General features: G+C 35.9%; 3 protein-coding genes across 4 annotated transcripts; 1 reads left to right on the top strand and 2 right to left on the bottom strand.

Moving 5' to 3' along the window:
• Positions 1 to 4,428: 4,428 nt before the first annotated feature.
• LOC18016313 (uncharacterized protein DDB_G0271670) lies at positions 4,429 to 5,893 on the bottom strand. Of its 2 annotated transcripts, XM_024155235.1 has the most exons (2): positions 5,647 to 5,893; positions 4,429 to 5,576 (listed from the first exon to the last, which is right to left on the bottom strand). In XM_024155235.1, exons 1-2 carry the CDS (start codon positions 5,786 to 5,788, stop codon positions 4,486 to 4,488), a joined length of 1,233 nt encoding a protein of 410 aa, XP_024011003.1. In that variant the 5' UTR covers positions 5,789 to 5,893; the 3' UTR covers positions 4,429 to 4,485. The 2 variants fall into 2 exon arrangements, with proteins under 2 accessions (XP_024011003.1, XP_006398090.1); XM_006398027.2 differs by having other exon boundaries at positions 4,429 to 5,827.
• Positions 5,894 to 5,957: 64 nt separating this feature from the next.
• Positions 5,958 to 8,495, bottom strand: LOC18016312 (ycf3-interacting protein 1, chloroplastic). Its single transcript, XM_006398026.2, has 6 exons — positions 7,927 to 8,495; positions 7,777 to 7,821; positions 7,568 to 7,681; positions 6,915 to 6,995; positions 6,311 to 6,478; positions 5,958 to 6,151 (listed from the first exon to the last, which is right to left on the bottom strand). The coding sequence occupies exons 1-6, from the start codon at positions 8,287 to 8,289 to the stop codon at positions 6,062 to 6,064; spliced, it is 861 nt and encodes a 286-aa protein (XP_006398089.1). The 5' UTR covers positions 8,290 to 8,495; the 3' UTR covers positions 5,958 to 6,061.
• A 280-nt stretch (positions 8,496 to 8,775) lies between these two features.
• Positions 8,776 to 13,190, top strand: LOC18016158 (DNA replication licensing factor MCM6). Its single transcript, XM_006398025.2, has 18 exons — positions 8,776 to 8,946; positions 9,022 to 9,174; positions 9,267 to 9,392; positions 9,566 to 9,728; positions 9,838 to 10,031; positions 10,136 to 10,331; positions 10,409 to 10,486; positions 10,593 to 10,822; positions 10,900 to 11,014; positions 11,167 to 11,241; positions 11,333 to 11,473; positions 11,598 to 11,801; positions 11,910 to 12,071; positions 12,164 to 12,219; positions 12,313 to 12,455; positions 12,538 to 12,648; positions 12,742 to 12,872; positions 12,957 to 13,190. The coding sequence occupies exons 1-18, from the start codon at positions 8,870 to 8,872 to the stop codon at positions 13,092 to 13,094; spliced, it is 2,493 nt and encodes an 830-aa protein (XP_006398088.1). The 5' UTR covers positions 8,776 to 8,869; the 3' UTR covers positions 13,095 to 13,190.
• The last annotated feature ends 2,155 nt before the right edge of the window (positions 13,191 to 15,345 follow it).

Here is a 15,345-nt window from a genome sequence, read left to right as displayed (position 1 = left end):
ATCGATTTGTTTTGTTGTTATATTCGTTCGGTTTACTTTTAATACAATTAGACAACTTATGATGCGATCGCTTATATTTTTAGAGATGCATCATTTTATATTAAAAAAATTATAATTCTATACTTTGTGGTTATGATTTTAAGATGCATCACTAATATTGCAAAGTCGAGTTGAATGATGCATCATTTGAATTACAAAACTTCAAGTAATTTGTCTGAATTTTCTCTTTCTTAAATTCAGATGTTCCCGTTTTGAGCTTCCACCTGCCTCAACCTGATCGTGAACTTGAAGGGTAAGCTTAAGTCCATATTCTTTTTTTTTGTTACAAAGTTATTGTTCCTTAAAAGTAAGTTGGCTCCACGACTTTCTTTTCTTCATGATTACTTGCATTTATATTTCGTTATTATTTACTTACATATATAGTTTGATGTTTTTCTAAAAGATTATTACAATTTTGATATATCAAGGTTTACACCTTGAGAGACGCACACAATTTATGGGTTGGATTGATTATAATCGTTTGTTTCGCGAAGCTCAAATTCTGCAGTATTCAAAATTCCCATCACTATACGTTTAATGGCACAATCTTTGTGTATTCAGTTCTGCTGTCTCTGTTTTTTGTTTACTAGATTCTTGAGACATTTCATAACAACTTTTGTATAACGTGCGCCTCTCTCCTCTTTTTTTTTTAACACATGGTTCTGTCGTTAGTTTATTCCATTGTTACATTTACTTATGTTCTAGATCCTAACAGAATACATGAGGAGGATCAGTGTACACTTGATTTGATGTCACTTGATATTTGCCTTAGAGATTCACAGTCCTCAGTTTTACTGAAATGGAACTTTTTATTTGTTTGTTTCTTTATAAAATTTAGGCTCGGGTTCTATTTATGACATAAGCAGATATATGCCATGTATTATTAGACAAAACTGTGTTTGATTAAAGAACTTTGTTTGTTTCTTTATTGATGGATCTAACTCTTGGGATATTGGATCATTTGTCTATGTTGTTTTTTTTAGTTTACCGAGGTACAAGTTCTTGTGTATCACGATTGAGGGTTTGCACGCATAATTGCTTCGGTTTTGTATGAAGTTCTAAAGACAGTGGAATTTCAGTGCTGAGGTGAATTTTTCTATGGGTTTATTTTGATTTAATCTTTTTTTTTACTATTTTCTTGGTGGTGTTTTGCAGCTTCCAGTCTTACGACAACACTAAGACCAACCTCTGCTTTGTTGGAAACACATTGTGTCAGCAGTAGAGGGCAGAGGAATTCATGTATGGGACTACTCTCAACCAAATAAGAAGGCTGTTTCTTCTCAGAAACCAAAAACGATCAGGTCTTATGTATGTTGCCATACCTTGACTAGGCAAGGGGAAATAGGGGGGCAGTTTCACTGCTGGTCTGCGAAAAAAAGTTGCTCATTTCCTGTTGCGGATGGACTGTCTCTCTCCAATGAAATGAGCAACAACGTGGCCAAAAGAGAAGCTTGGCGTAGTAACAGGTGCAGGTGAAGCAGCGATTTCAGCTAAAGCCAGCATCAGGTCTAATCTGAGGCTCTTGAGGAACGTGTGCGAGAACGTCAACCCTTGTATGTCGCACCTGTGGGGGCTTGTGATCGTGACAGCAACTTGGGACGGTAGGAATAGAGTGTTCCATAACTACGGTTTACCAGTTCAAATATACAAAAGCGGGAAATGTGAATATGTAAACAGTGTTAGAGTAGTAGCATTCTTTGATTTAGATTGGAGCTCACGTTTGCTTTAAAATCATGAGCTAAAATTGGTCTCTTCGTATTTTGTGTCTGGTGCTTTATGTGACACCTATGATGTGCGTGTGTATAAGTAAACACCGACCGTGATTTAAAATTTGTCAAACTTAGAAGCGACAACAATGTGACTGACTACTGAATTTCTCTGGTTCTTAACATTTACAAAACATTAGTATAATCCTTTTTGTCCTTCTGTTGATATTATGCATTTAACCGAGGACTTTTGAAATATGCTTATGTTTTGATATTTGCTTATCAGATGTTTGAAAGAAAAAAATATATACTTGAGGAATTGTATCTGATGAGCATAACAAGAACAGAGACACTAATTGATCGTCTCTCCCTCTTTCATATGTATTAAGAAAAACATATAAAAGAAAGAAAAAAAACTCCATCTTTAGAGCTTTACATTATGTTTTTTTTTTATTGTATTAGTCTTGATATATATATATATATATACAAGGCTTGAGATTTTGGATCAAAAAATTAGATCCTTCTTAAATCGATTAAGTGAAACCAGTTTAATTAATCTTTTTCCTAAAAAGTCATAGCTGTTTATTCATTTCACTAATCTTACTAAAAATATAGCTTTTAAAGTCAATTCAACCGATCAATATAAGATGGTCTTAATGGTTTTTTTGTTTAAAAGATACAATGCTCTCATCAATTTGATATAATACATGATAACAGCAAAAAGAAATTAATTAAATTAGACAAAACAGAAAAGTAAAAGACGAAAAAAACCAGAATAATAGTATATCGAGACGACGAATATGATAAAGAAAGATAAGAAAGAAAATGAAGAAATTGGAGACAGTGAAAAGAAGTCGGAAGAAATGAAAAATTAAGGAAGAAACATATTTTAGGATTTTGTTTTTTTTTGTACAATATTTTTTATCAGAGGTAACACATATAATACCATTTTATTTATATATGATAGATACTATAATACGTTTATATATTAACTGTAATTGTTTTTTATATTTAGATAATTTAAATATATAAGTGGTTTCATGAACGTAAGCTACAAGAAAATAATACTTGAAATGATGAAGCTGATTTGATGTCAAAAAAATGTGCGACTGATATAAATAAGGAGAATGAAGAGATGACCAAGATGGTTGAAAGTAAACTAAGAGCACAAAATAGGAAATAAGCATGACAAAAAATTTGTTCCTGAAATTCTACAGCTTTGTTGCAACTTTTGATCATTTTATTATTATTATATATGTGAAACGGACAGTGTGGTCTAATTTCTAATGAGAGTAATGAGATATCATTTTTGAAAAGTTGTGTATTGAAAAAGTATTTCGTCTGAATTTGATTTTGATTAAATGAAAAAAGTCTTACAAAACCTCATTAGAAGTAGCATAATCAGAGCAAATAACTATGAAAAAAACATGTTAGCCCACAAATATTACGTTCTCCTTTTTTATTGCACAAGAATTATTATACTATCTTTAAGGAAATTGATTCTGTATAAATCAATACAACTATCAATTGTAAATCCTATTCAAAATAAGAGAAAAAATCTACAAAAGAAGTCAAAAGATATAAAAGAAAAAAAAAGCAGAAAAGAAGACGAATAGACTACGAAGAAGTAAAAAAAGACAAAGACAAAGTCAAATCAATTAATTCCGAAAAAAAATAAAAAGGTTGATAACCCAAAATAATGAAGACGCATAAGGATAACAAGATGGGGAAGTTGAAGAAGAAGAAGAAAAAGAATCAGACGCTTGAGAGGTTAGAGAAAAAGAAAAAAATGAGAAAACAAAGTAGTAGAAGAATAAGAGAAAGAAGAGAGGGAGTAAGAAAGTGGAAAAAGAAGAAGTTGAGATTATGAATACTGTGAAAAATAAGTCAAAGAAAATAAGAAAAAAAAAGAAGAAAAATACAATGAGGAAGATCAGAAGAGGAAGCAGAAGAGGAAGAAGACAAAGACGAGATAAGTAAGAATGATTGATTAAAGAAAACTCAAAAGAAATAAGACAAAAAAAACAAAACTAAAAGAAGAACCAGGTGTTGGAGAAGACAAAGACGATAAAGAAGTAGAAGTTAAAGTCGCAGAGGATGAAGATGAAGAAGGAAACAAGGAAGACTAAGCAGAAGAATAGGAAGACAAATCAAAAGAGGAAGAAGATAAAGACGAGATAAGTAAGAATGATAGATTAAAGAAAATCAAAAGAAATAAAACGAAGAAAAAAAGTAAATGAAGAAGTAGGTGTTGGAGAAAAAAAAACGATAAAGAAGTAGAAGTCAAAGTTGTAGAGGATGAAGATAAAGAAGAAACGAGGAAGATGAGAGCAAAAAAGAGGAGGAGAAGAAGAGAGAGCTGATTAAGAAAAACCCAAAAAATACGAGGACATAATGTTTAAGATAAAGAAGGAAAACAGAAGTTGAAGAAAAATACAAGTACATATATTATTCTGTTTAAGTTAAACAGCTAAATACGATCTTTTTATGCATCAATATTAACTGTTCAAATTTATAAACATTTAGAGTATGTAATCATCACTTTCAAAAACAAATAAAAAGACTCGTTTTTAATACATTTCTTAGTTAGTTGATAGATTGATGTTGATTTTTGAGTAATGAGTTAACAAAGAAAATTATTTATAGAAATGTATTATAAGTTTATCACAAGACTTTTCTCGTATATTACACCGTAGTATTATAGTTAAAGTTTAAACTGTTAATTAAACTCGGTCATTATTCAAATGGCTTGAGCGTCCAAGAAAGCATTGAAATTCTTGGTGGCTTCTAGCAACCGTGGAGAGATCGCCGGAGACGTCGGGTATGAAACCGGCGATGACGTTGAGAATCGAACGTGACGTAGCGAAGACTCCATCGATTTTCTGTTTTTCGAACCAGAAATCTTTAAAACCCCTTTGATCTCTTTCTCAATAGGTTCCTTGTCGAACACGAAAGCTGATGAAACCGGATCGTCTTGGTCGTTCTCACCGGAACCGCTTTTGATTAGCTCGGACGGTAAGTCAAATAAGTGACCTCCTCCTTCGTCTCCTCCAGATTCCGAAGTGTACGAGCCACAATCGAATTTCTCCATCGAAGCTCGAGCTGAGATCACTGTGGTCGTCGTGGTGGTTTCTCTCACGGAGACGGTTCTTGAAACGGTAACTGACGATGATGACGATGTCGTCATCGTGGTGGTTCTGGTGAAGGAAGAAGAATCGTCTTTCCTTGATGATCTGACCGGTTTACCTTTACCAAAACCGGGGAGGTATAAACACAGAGCATTGCATTTGAATCCGTCTTCTAATGTATTGTTGTTGTTGATGCTCTTGTTCGATTCGGTTTTGAGGAAGAAAGAGTTTCTGATTCCGCTGGTCTTAAGAGAGAGTCTCTTGCTCGTAGCTCCACAAGATTTGCTTCTCCTGAATGAAGACGAGTCTTGTTCCTTGCTTTTGATTGACCGCATCTGACCCGATCGTTGTTTAGGAGAAGTAGCTGTTGAGTTTGGGAGGCTACGGCTCACAAACTTGGTCCGAACTGGCTGCAACGGAAGAGGCATAGGCGCATCTAAGTCTCTAGGAGGTGACATCGCCGGTAACAGAATCATGTCGAAGCTATCGTTTCTTCTCAAGGACGGTGATAGAGACAGAGACTTGATTGATTTCGGGTCCATCGATATCTCTCTCTCGGAATGCATCATACTCGTTTGCTTGACCATGATCTTCTTCTTCGGCTCGTCTCTGCTTAGAACTTGCCAATCTTCATGACTATTCTCGTCTCTGAAGCTAAGCCTTGGCATGAGAACTGCAGTGGCCATTGTCGGTTTTTTCCGGGCTGAAATGTTAATTAGTAAGAAGATAAACGACAAATGGCTAAGTCTTAAGGCTAAAGAGATGATGGATACTTATACAGTGAGTAAGCATGGACTGCACGTTTGGTGGCAAATGGTGGCTACACTTAGTCATGATTTGCACGTCCAGCTCTTTTTTTTGTTTCCTGCGTATTAATCTCAGCCAAAGGTTATTGACTTTAATTACTATAAACATAAACAAATAAAATATGTTTAATTTTATAACATCGTTGACATGAGACCATGCCCAAGATTGAGACAAGATCTGACAAAGATAGATATGCCCGCACGAACCACACTTATTATAATATTACCGAAGGGTTTGGAGAAGTTTACCTGAGTTTGTGCAGACCACAAGGCGTTGATTAAGGAAGAATATGATTAAATAATTGAAATTTCATTTCATGATCTGAAGTTACAAAACATCCATGATGGATCATTGGTGATGGTGTGTTCAAAAACTTTGACTCTACTGAAGAGAATTGTAAAACAAGATTAACACAACCGAGATACCGATGATAACTGGAAAAGACGAGACTAAGTACAACGCTCCATAACCCTGCAACAGAATAGGAACAAAGAGAAAGAGAAGTATCAATCAGATCCCAAGGTTTTGAAATAAAACCGCTGCAAATGTTGGAAGAAAGAGTAATGATTTCAAGCTAAAATCGCAACTATGTATAACTGTATAAGTGTTGAGAGAGATTCCGGAACAAACCATGGCTTTGCTGGCTACTCCAGTGTCATCCTCGACATCGGCTTCTTCAATTGCTGCAGCTGAATCCCACTCTAGGTTGAGTCTCTTGGCTGCTTCTTTTGGATCTATTCCTGTGTCTGTGGATTTCGCGTATAATGATTTTCCTCGCTGCTTCTTTGAAACCTCAACCTTATCAAATTACAAAATAAGGGTTAAGATAAGATTATAAAACAGAGTTCTGCTCAGCTAACTAAATTACTGTATATTAGCGGTCATCAGAGTTGCACAAGCAAAAAGGGATCTCTTTTATCATATCTACAAAATGATATAGGAATCACCGCCATCAAACAAAACTAAGATATGAAAGGTCATGTACCAATATTCACATCGCCGTAATGCCTAGTCAATTGCAAGTATTATATTTCTGATTTTCTGGCGGAAGAGACATTGATAAACTGAATACAGTACTGTGTATGATTCCATTGGACGTCTCATAAAATAGTCTATATGGCTTGTAACAGTTTTATAATCATGGATTTGAACTGCCTCAAGCGAAACAGTGGTAGTGACCCTCTACCAATCAATGGGCACATATAACAAAAACAATAGTATAAAGAAGATGTACCTCTAAATTTGGCCAGCGGATCATTTCTTCATACAACATCTGGAGAGTGAGACGATCTTTAGGAATTTTCCCTTCATTTACCTGTGAGAAGAAATCAATACAATTTTAAGGACATTGATACTAATGCCAAAAGTAAACTACTTCCTCCACCAAGTTACCACTTGATCATCCCTTGTAACTACACAGAGCAAACTGCTTGACTTAGTGTTATGAAGTGACACCTTGAAATCACAGATGGCTATTGCTAAGCTTATGTTAGACTGGCCATCACAATGTTACATTAGAACAAGAAATGTGACAGATAAAGCATGAATGCAACTCAACAAAGGTTGGTTGAGCAGGGCTTCCAAGTAACTGCTGTAATTAGCTACTCATCAACAATTTTGTACAAGTTCAAGCAACAAATCAAACTCCACACAGTCGCCGACCAAACCGACTGATTCACCATAGCGTCCTACGAGCACCTCCTAGAACTAAGCCATATATGAGTTTGCGGAAAACTTATCTCTAGCAGGGCTCATGTCTCTCAAAATTTCACTTAAGTTTACTACTCAAATTATGATTTTGATCAGTTGTGGTATGGTAGATTCAAGATTTAAGAGCCAATCACTACAAGTGCATCTTGAGACAAAATCAAACGCAGAAAAGTTCACCTGTTCCAAGGCTTCAGCTAAGTCTTCCCTACTTGGAGCATCTTCATCTTCTATTCCAAGCAGCCTCCTCTTTTCCAGTTCCCTTGGATCCTCAATCATGATTGTCAACTTAACCTATGGTTTTCAAACAAGTAGAAAGCTCTGATTTACCCTCTGATCCTAAGTTTTCTAACATAATAGAGGAGAAAGACTGATTGAGATGAGCTTACCTCACTGAAGATCATGTCCCTGTTCCTCCTGAGAAGCTCCAATACCTAATTATATACAAAAACAAAAACATTTCATCTCCTTGAACTAATAACTACAACACAGAAAGCAGACAAATTTGACCTAAACATATAACATTTTTTATCACAAACCCGTTTGATCTCATTGACGTATTTGAGATCTTCAGGATCTACTTCTCCCTCTTCGTCTTCTTCTTCTTCATCATCTCTATTTTGTTTATCCTTCTCTTGTTGCTCCAACGTTAACGGAACCGGAACTCGAATCTCCGTCGCGTCTCCTTTCTCCTGCTGAGCTATCACACTACCGAATCTCCGGTTCTTCCTCTGCCTGTATCCTCCTTCGCCGGAAATTCTAATACTCCTGCAAATTACAACCGGAGACGGCGAACAAACACCGTAATTCCGTTGGCCGCCGGAAGACAAACTCGATTGGGATGAAGAAGAAACACAGTACTGTAACGGCAACCGAAGCATCTGCGTCGCAGTCGCCACCATTTTTTTCCTCTGTATATTCTAAAAGTAACAAAAAAAATTCCTCTAACAATTCACAGACTCTGCATCTCTGAAGATCTCTACTCTCGATTGAAAATACCAAAGGAAGAAGACGATTCAAATCATCCAACGTTAACACAATTCGCTATATTTTTGTTTTCACCTTTTCTTTTGTTTATTTTCTAAAAAGAGAAATGAAAAATTGTAAATTAGATTTCGTGGATAATACGAGTGGCTGAGATATGTAGATTGCCTCGAAACGCCTGCCACTTGGATAATACTCCATCACTTAAGTTTAAAATAAGATTTATTAAATCTACCTTAATATTTATAATAAGGCTCAATATCTAGGCCCAATCCCAGCATCAAGGCCCACTATGAGCATTACTTTAGATTTGGCGGGAAAATGTTATCAGGCCCCACTTAATTTCCCGCTACAAACGGAGCTCAACATTTTGCTTTGCCCCATAGCGAAGAAGAAACTGAGAATCCGTTTTTTTTTTTGCCTCATTTGTACTCTCTGTTCAAACGAATTTAGGGTTTTTATCTCCTCGCACAATTTCAGTAAGGTAGATTTTGAAAAATGGAGGCTTTTGGTGGGTTCGTCATGGATGAGCAAGCGATTCAAGTGGAGAACGTATTCTTAGAGTTCCTCAAGAGGTGGGTTTGTTTTTTGTTTTCCAGAATTTCAAGCTCTGTTTTGTGAATTAACGTTTGATTTGGTGCCAATTTCAGTTTTCGATTAGATGCGAACAAGCCGGAGCTATATTACGAGGCGGAGATTGAAGCAATTCGAGGCGGCGAATCCACAATGATGTACATCGATTTCTCACATGTCATGGGTTTCAATGACGCTCTTCAGAAAGCAATTGCCGACGAGTATCTGAGGTTTGGGGTTTTCTCTAATGGCGGAAATTTACCTAAAGCCCTAGTTTTTTTTTGTCTGGGTTTATTGATTTTTTTGGCAATAAATTGGTTAGGTTTGAGCCGTATTTGAGGAATGCGTGTAAAAGGTTTGTGATCGAAATGAATCCTTCTTTCATTTCGGATGAGACTCCGAACAAAGATATCAATGTTTCCTTCTACAACCTCCCTTTCACAAAGAGGTAATGCTTTCTTCTAAAGTTGAAACTAGGCTCATTTTTAAGTTCTAGTTCATGTTTTTGATATAAGAAGGCAGATGTTTATTTCTCTGCTAGCCTTGGAACAGTTTAGATTGAGTTTTTTAGTGTGTGGTCTGTGGTGATTGTGATTATGGCTCCATTTATCGACTTTCCAGGTTGAGGGAGCTGACCACTGCAGAAATTGGGAAGCTAGTGTCGGTCACTGGCGTGGTTACCCGAACAAGCGAAGTGAGACCTGAGCTTCTTTATGGGACGTTCAAGTGCTTAGATTGTGGCAGTGTTATAAAGAACGTTGAGCAACAGTTTAAGTACACACAGGTAATTGATTCTTGGTTTCGGTCATTTTTAAAACTTATGTAGGAAGTGTTAGCTTGTGTTCTTTGTTTCAGCTTTTTTTTTTGTTTAATAATTTATGGCCTTGATGCAGCCAACGATCTGTGTGAGCCCAACTTGTCTGAACAGAACAAAATGGGCACTACTTAGACAAGAGAGCAAGTTTGCGGATTGGCAAAGAGTTAGAATGCAGGAGACTTCAAAAGAGATACCTGCAGGTTCCTTGCCAAGGTCTTTGGATGTCATTTTGCGCCATGAGATTGTGGAACAAGCCAGAGCTGGTGATACGTAAGATTCCTCTTGACCTGTTTCTCTAAGTTATTTCGCCATCTTTATAAGGATCAAGAGTTGCATTCATTGTGAGTCCTTTCTTTTGGGTTTTGTCCTCACAGGGTTATTTTTACGGGAACGGTAGTTGTTATACCTGACATATCGGCACTGGCAGCACCTGGAGAGAGAGCAGAATGTCGTCGAGACTCATCACAACAGAAAAGCTCCACCGTTGGACATGAAGGTGTCCAAGGTCTCAAGGCTTTGGGAGTTCGAGATCTTTCGTATCGGCTTGCCTTTATTGCAAACTCAGTGCAGGTTCGTCAACCGCAGTAGCTGTAAAAAAACAACTAAGTGAGATGTGTCTATCAATCTCAATGTTTATATTTTTCCAGATTGCTGATGGTAGTAGGAACACTGACATGAGGAACCGCCAAAATGATTCTAGCGAAGATGATCAGCAGCAGTTCACGGTGAGGGTTAGAATAAATCCCCTATAGGACTTGAGACAGTTATTCTTCCACGTTTACTCTTTTAGATGACCTCTTACATGCTTATTTATGAAATTAAACTTTGTAGGCAGAAGAGCTAGATGAAATTCAGCAGATGAGAAATACTCCAGATTACTTTAATAAGTTAGTTGGAAGCATGGCCCCAACCGTTTTTGGTCATCAAGACATCAAGCGTGCAGTTCTACTTATGCTTTTAGGAGGTGTGCACAAGACCACTCATGAAGGCATCAACCTTAGAGGAGACATCAATGTTTGTATAGTTGGGGATCCCAGCTGTGCTAAATCCCAATTCCTCAAGTACTGATTCTCATTGAAAATCATACCTGTCTGTCTTTATATTTTCTGAAATCTAAGCCCCGGTTTGTTATTTGCAGGTATACAGCAGGCATAGTTCCAAGATCTGTGTATACATCTGGGAAATCCTCTTCTGCAGCTGGGTTGACTGCAACTGTGGCTAAAGAACCAGAAACTGGGGAATTCTGTATTGAGGTAAATTTATGTGCATTGTTATAGATTGCTTGCAACGTAATTTTCAAGTAACCTAAACTTTGTAGATCGCTTTGAACAATGCTAGCCTCCTTTGATAATGTGATTTCTATGCGTGTAGATTTTAATTAATGTGCCATCTGACCCTTTGACAGGCTGGTGCTTTAATGCTTGCTGACAATGGAATATGTTGCATTGACGAGTTTGACAAGATGGATATCAAAGATCAGGTAAGTGATCATCATTGCTTATTACACTTCAGAGGATTGAGTTTCCTAGACTGTGGCTAATGGAACCTTACTATTACATTTGGGCACAAAGGTTGCTATTCACGAAGCAATGGAGCAGCAAACGATAAGCATTACAAAAGCTGGGATTCAAGCAACCTTGAATGCCAGGACATCAATCCTTGCAGCAGCTAATCCTGTTGGTGGGCGATATGATAAGTCTAAACCACTTAAGGTGAGTTTATCCTCGTATTTGAATCCAAACAGATGGATATTTTTATTTATCTTTGTAACTATCATGTCTTTGTTTGTTTGTTTTTGTTCTGTTTCTAATTGTGGTTTATTCACGCTATTTTCAGTATAACGTTAACCTTCCACCTGCCATTCTCTCGAGGTTTGATCTTGTGTATGTTATGATCGACGACCCTGATGAGGTAACGGATTACCACATTGCCCATCATATCGTGCGAGTTCATCAGAAGCATGAAGCAGCGCTTTCTCCTGAATTCACTACCGTACAACTCAAGCGCTACATTGCATATGCGAAAACCTTGAAGCCAAAGGTTTGTAGCTCACTCAACTGATTTACACAAATAATGAGTTTGACTTCAAAAGGCTCTTCTGTTGGAGATGCTAACAGTCCTTTTTCTGTGTCTTAATTCCTGTTGCAGCTAAGTCCAGAAGCAAGAAAGCTGCTGGTCGAGTCTTATGTTGCTCTACGTAGAGGCGATACAACACCTGGAACAAGAGTCGCGTATAGAATGACAGTTAGGCAGCTGGAGGCATTGATCAGGCTCTCAGAAGCCATTGCTAGGAGTCATTTGGAAATTCTGGTTATAATCGTTAACGACTATCTCTCGTTTCTCTTTTCTTTCCCACATTTCATTTTCTTTATTTTGGATGAGAACTTTTTTTTTTGATTCAGGTGAAACCAAGTCATGTTCTTTTGGCTGTGAGACTGTTGAAGACTTCAGTCATCAGGTAAACTCTCAAACCCCTTTCTGTTTTTTTTCGTTATCTTGATTTCACCCAAAATCTTAGTCTTGAACAACCATCATTGTTTCTCTTGAACAGTGTTGAGTCAGGAGATATCGATCTTTCTGAGTATCAAGATGCTAACGGTGACAACATCGACGACACAGAAGAGGCCGAAAATCCCACTAATGGAGATGAAGATCAACAGAATGGTGCAGCGGAGCCAGCTGCTGCAACTGCAGGTAACTTACGTTCCGTTTATGCTCTTCCTTTTGTTCTCTGACCCACTTAAGAGACATATCAAACATTATGGTGAATCAACAGATAATGGAGCAGCAGCTCCAAAGCTGGTGATTAGCGAGGAAGAATATGATAGAATTACACAGGCTCTAGTGATTCGCCTTAGACAACATGAAGAAACTGTAGCAAAAGACAGTAAGCAACATCACCATATTCATCTTCCTCTTCAGCTCTTGAAACCAATAAGTTTTCTGTAATCATTCTCCTAATATCTCTTTTATCCTTTAGGTTCTGAATTGCCTGGAATGAGACAAAAGGAACTGATTCGATGGTACATCGACCAACAGAATGAGAAAAAGAAATACAGTTCGCAAGAGCAGGTTAAACTCGATATCAAGAAGCTCAGAGCCATCATTGAGGTAAAATCCAAAACAATTTTTATAAGTTAAGATTAACCATTTCAATTCATTGTTTCTGTCTAACACAACCTATGTTCCAAACAGAGTTTGGTATGTAAAGAAGGTCATCTTATAGTGTTAGCAAATGAGCAAGAAGCCACAGAAGCAGAGGAAACAAGGAGAAAATCTTCACAAAGAGACGAGAGGATCTTAGCCGTTGCTCCAAACTACGTAATCGAGTGATGCTATTAAGTGTTTAGATACATTTGTAGTTCCAACTATAAGCCTGAAACCTTGTGGTATATCATTTGAACTAATTTTATTGGATTCCTTTTAGCTCCATTTCACCAGTTTATGCAACAATTTTTTCAAAGTAAAACATACAAGCAAACTCTTAACTAAAGATGTATTGGATCTACAATCAAAGTGATGAGATATGAAGATACCAAAACATTTCCAATAACGTTCTTTACTTTACCTGACGACGTGTTGCGACCATATATATGCTCTTAAAACAACAATTTCAACAACATTTCCGATACCCTTTGATCTCAGGTTGAGGGGTCGCTAGAAAACACTTCGACCAATACTGATGAAGTTCACAAATCAAATTTGTTTGCAAAACTAGTTAATCATCTATATATATAAAGATAGCTTTTCTCTCTTCTGGTGCTGCCACCTCAGCTGCCACCTCAGCAGCCATCTGTGCAATTATTTTTTTTAAAAACTTTTAGTTTGTCCGGTTTCTTCAGTTACGGCAAATGATCAGACACTTTAAATAAATCAAATATCGCACTACCAGAAACTAAAATTAAACAAACCATATGAACGGCAACAATCACGGAATCACCATCAAAAGAGAATTGCATAAACAGATTTTTCGACAGAAGTAATATTTTCCAGAAAAAAAAACTCAGCTCAGCTTAACCATAAACGCTGGACTTTCTACCAATCCCAAAAAGGATCCATGAAATCCACGCCAAATTGGAGTCACCAACGGCACACCCAAAAAACCAATTCCAAAGCTGAGAAACTGATCAGCTCTCCAATATGATGACGAATAGAGGTATATCTAAGAAATCATGGGAAGGGGTTAGACCGGCACCGATTCTGGAAAAAAGCACTGCAAGAGTGGACAATACCGAAATAAACGTCACTGAATCACCCAAGGAAGAAAGAGAAGGAGGATGAAAAAAATGACTCAATTAGAGACCAAAGGAATGGGTATGAACAAAAGGTTGGTCCGACCAAAATTTCAATCACCCTCTTTCAATTGAAGCACCCTCTATCAACAATAGAAGAGTTTTGCCAACATTTGAGAGAGCTATCGATTAATACCTACAATTATGAAGGGCTAGAAACGGACACAGCTTTGTATAATCAAAATGAGATTTCATAAACATCGAACGAACAAATAAATATAGCTGGAAAATGAGCCAATATAAAATAATACAAAAAATTACAGACTAAAAAAAAACTTTCATACTAACCATCCAAACCCGATTTCAATATAGACATTTTGTACTTCTTTTGACTCAAGGCCTTATACAAAATATACTAACGGAGAAAGTGCTTTCACAATTACAAATTAAAAAAACGAAAAAAAACAAATACTTCATAAACAAAAATAAATTAACAAGAATAAATATAGCACTTCCATAACATTAACCAAAAAATTATTAAAAAAAAACACCCCGAATAACACCTTTTATAAGAGACATAAGTCTCCCATATATAAAACTATAAAAAAGGGGAAAAACATGTGTATAATATAATAGAGAAGAATCGTAATATAAAAACAATGGTAAACATCCGCGCGTAGCGCGGATCACACACTAGTATCATATATATTATAAGCCAAGTAAATTATTAGCTTTAAGCTCTCTCCTTCAATTTTAGTATGGCTAATTACCCTTTACCCCTCCTTAATAATCAGTTAATATCTTTAAATTGGTTTAAATTAATTTTTTTATCATAAAATAATTATACCGAATTTGACTTAACATTGGGATTTTTATGTTTTATAATCCATTAGTTTCATGTTTTAGTTTACTAAATTATACTTTTTATAAGTAGATTCTACCCGTGCGTTCGCACGGAAACTATTTTTTATTTATTTAATATAATTTTTGTTTCTTTTTTCTTTATATATAATTTTTAATAACTAATATAAAATTTCTATTTAAATATAATTTTTTTCTGTTGATTTATTTTTTTAGTATTATATATGACCGTAATTAGAAAAAATTATTTTAACCTGTCAGTTCATATTAGTGTGAAAATTATCATAATTAAAAAAAATCATTATAACATGTTCATTTATATTAATTAAAAAACTAAAATTATTAAAACATTTAACATGTCCGTTTATTTTATTTATATATTTTAAATATATATTAAGTTTAAATATTTAAATTTTATACTTATTTAATAAAAATATAAAATAATATATTATTTTATCTCTATTATTAAAAATATTATTTAAATTTGAATA

This window comes from Eutrema salsugineum, unplaced genomic scaffold, assembly GCF_000478725.1.
Source record: "Eutrema salsugineum unplaced genomic scaffold, Eutsalg1_0 scaffold_20, whole genome shotgun sequence".
NCBI classification, from domain to species: domain Eukaryota; kingdom Viridiplantae; phylum Streptophyta; class Magnoliopsida; order Brassicales; family Brassicaceae; genus Eutrema; species Eutrema salsugineum.
This window is presented reverse-complemented; position numbering and strand designations above follow the sequence as displayed.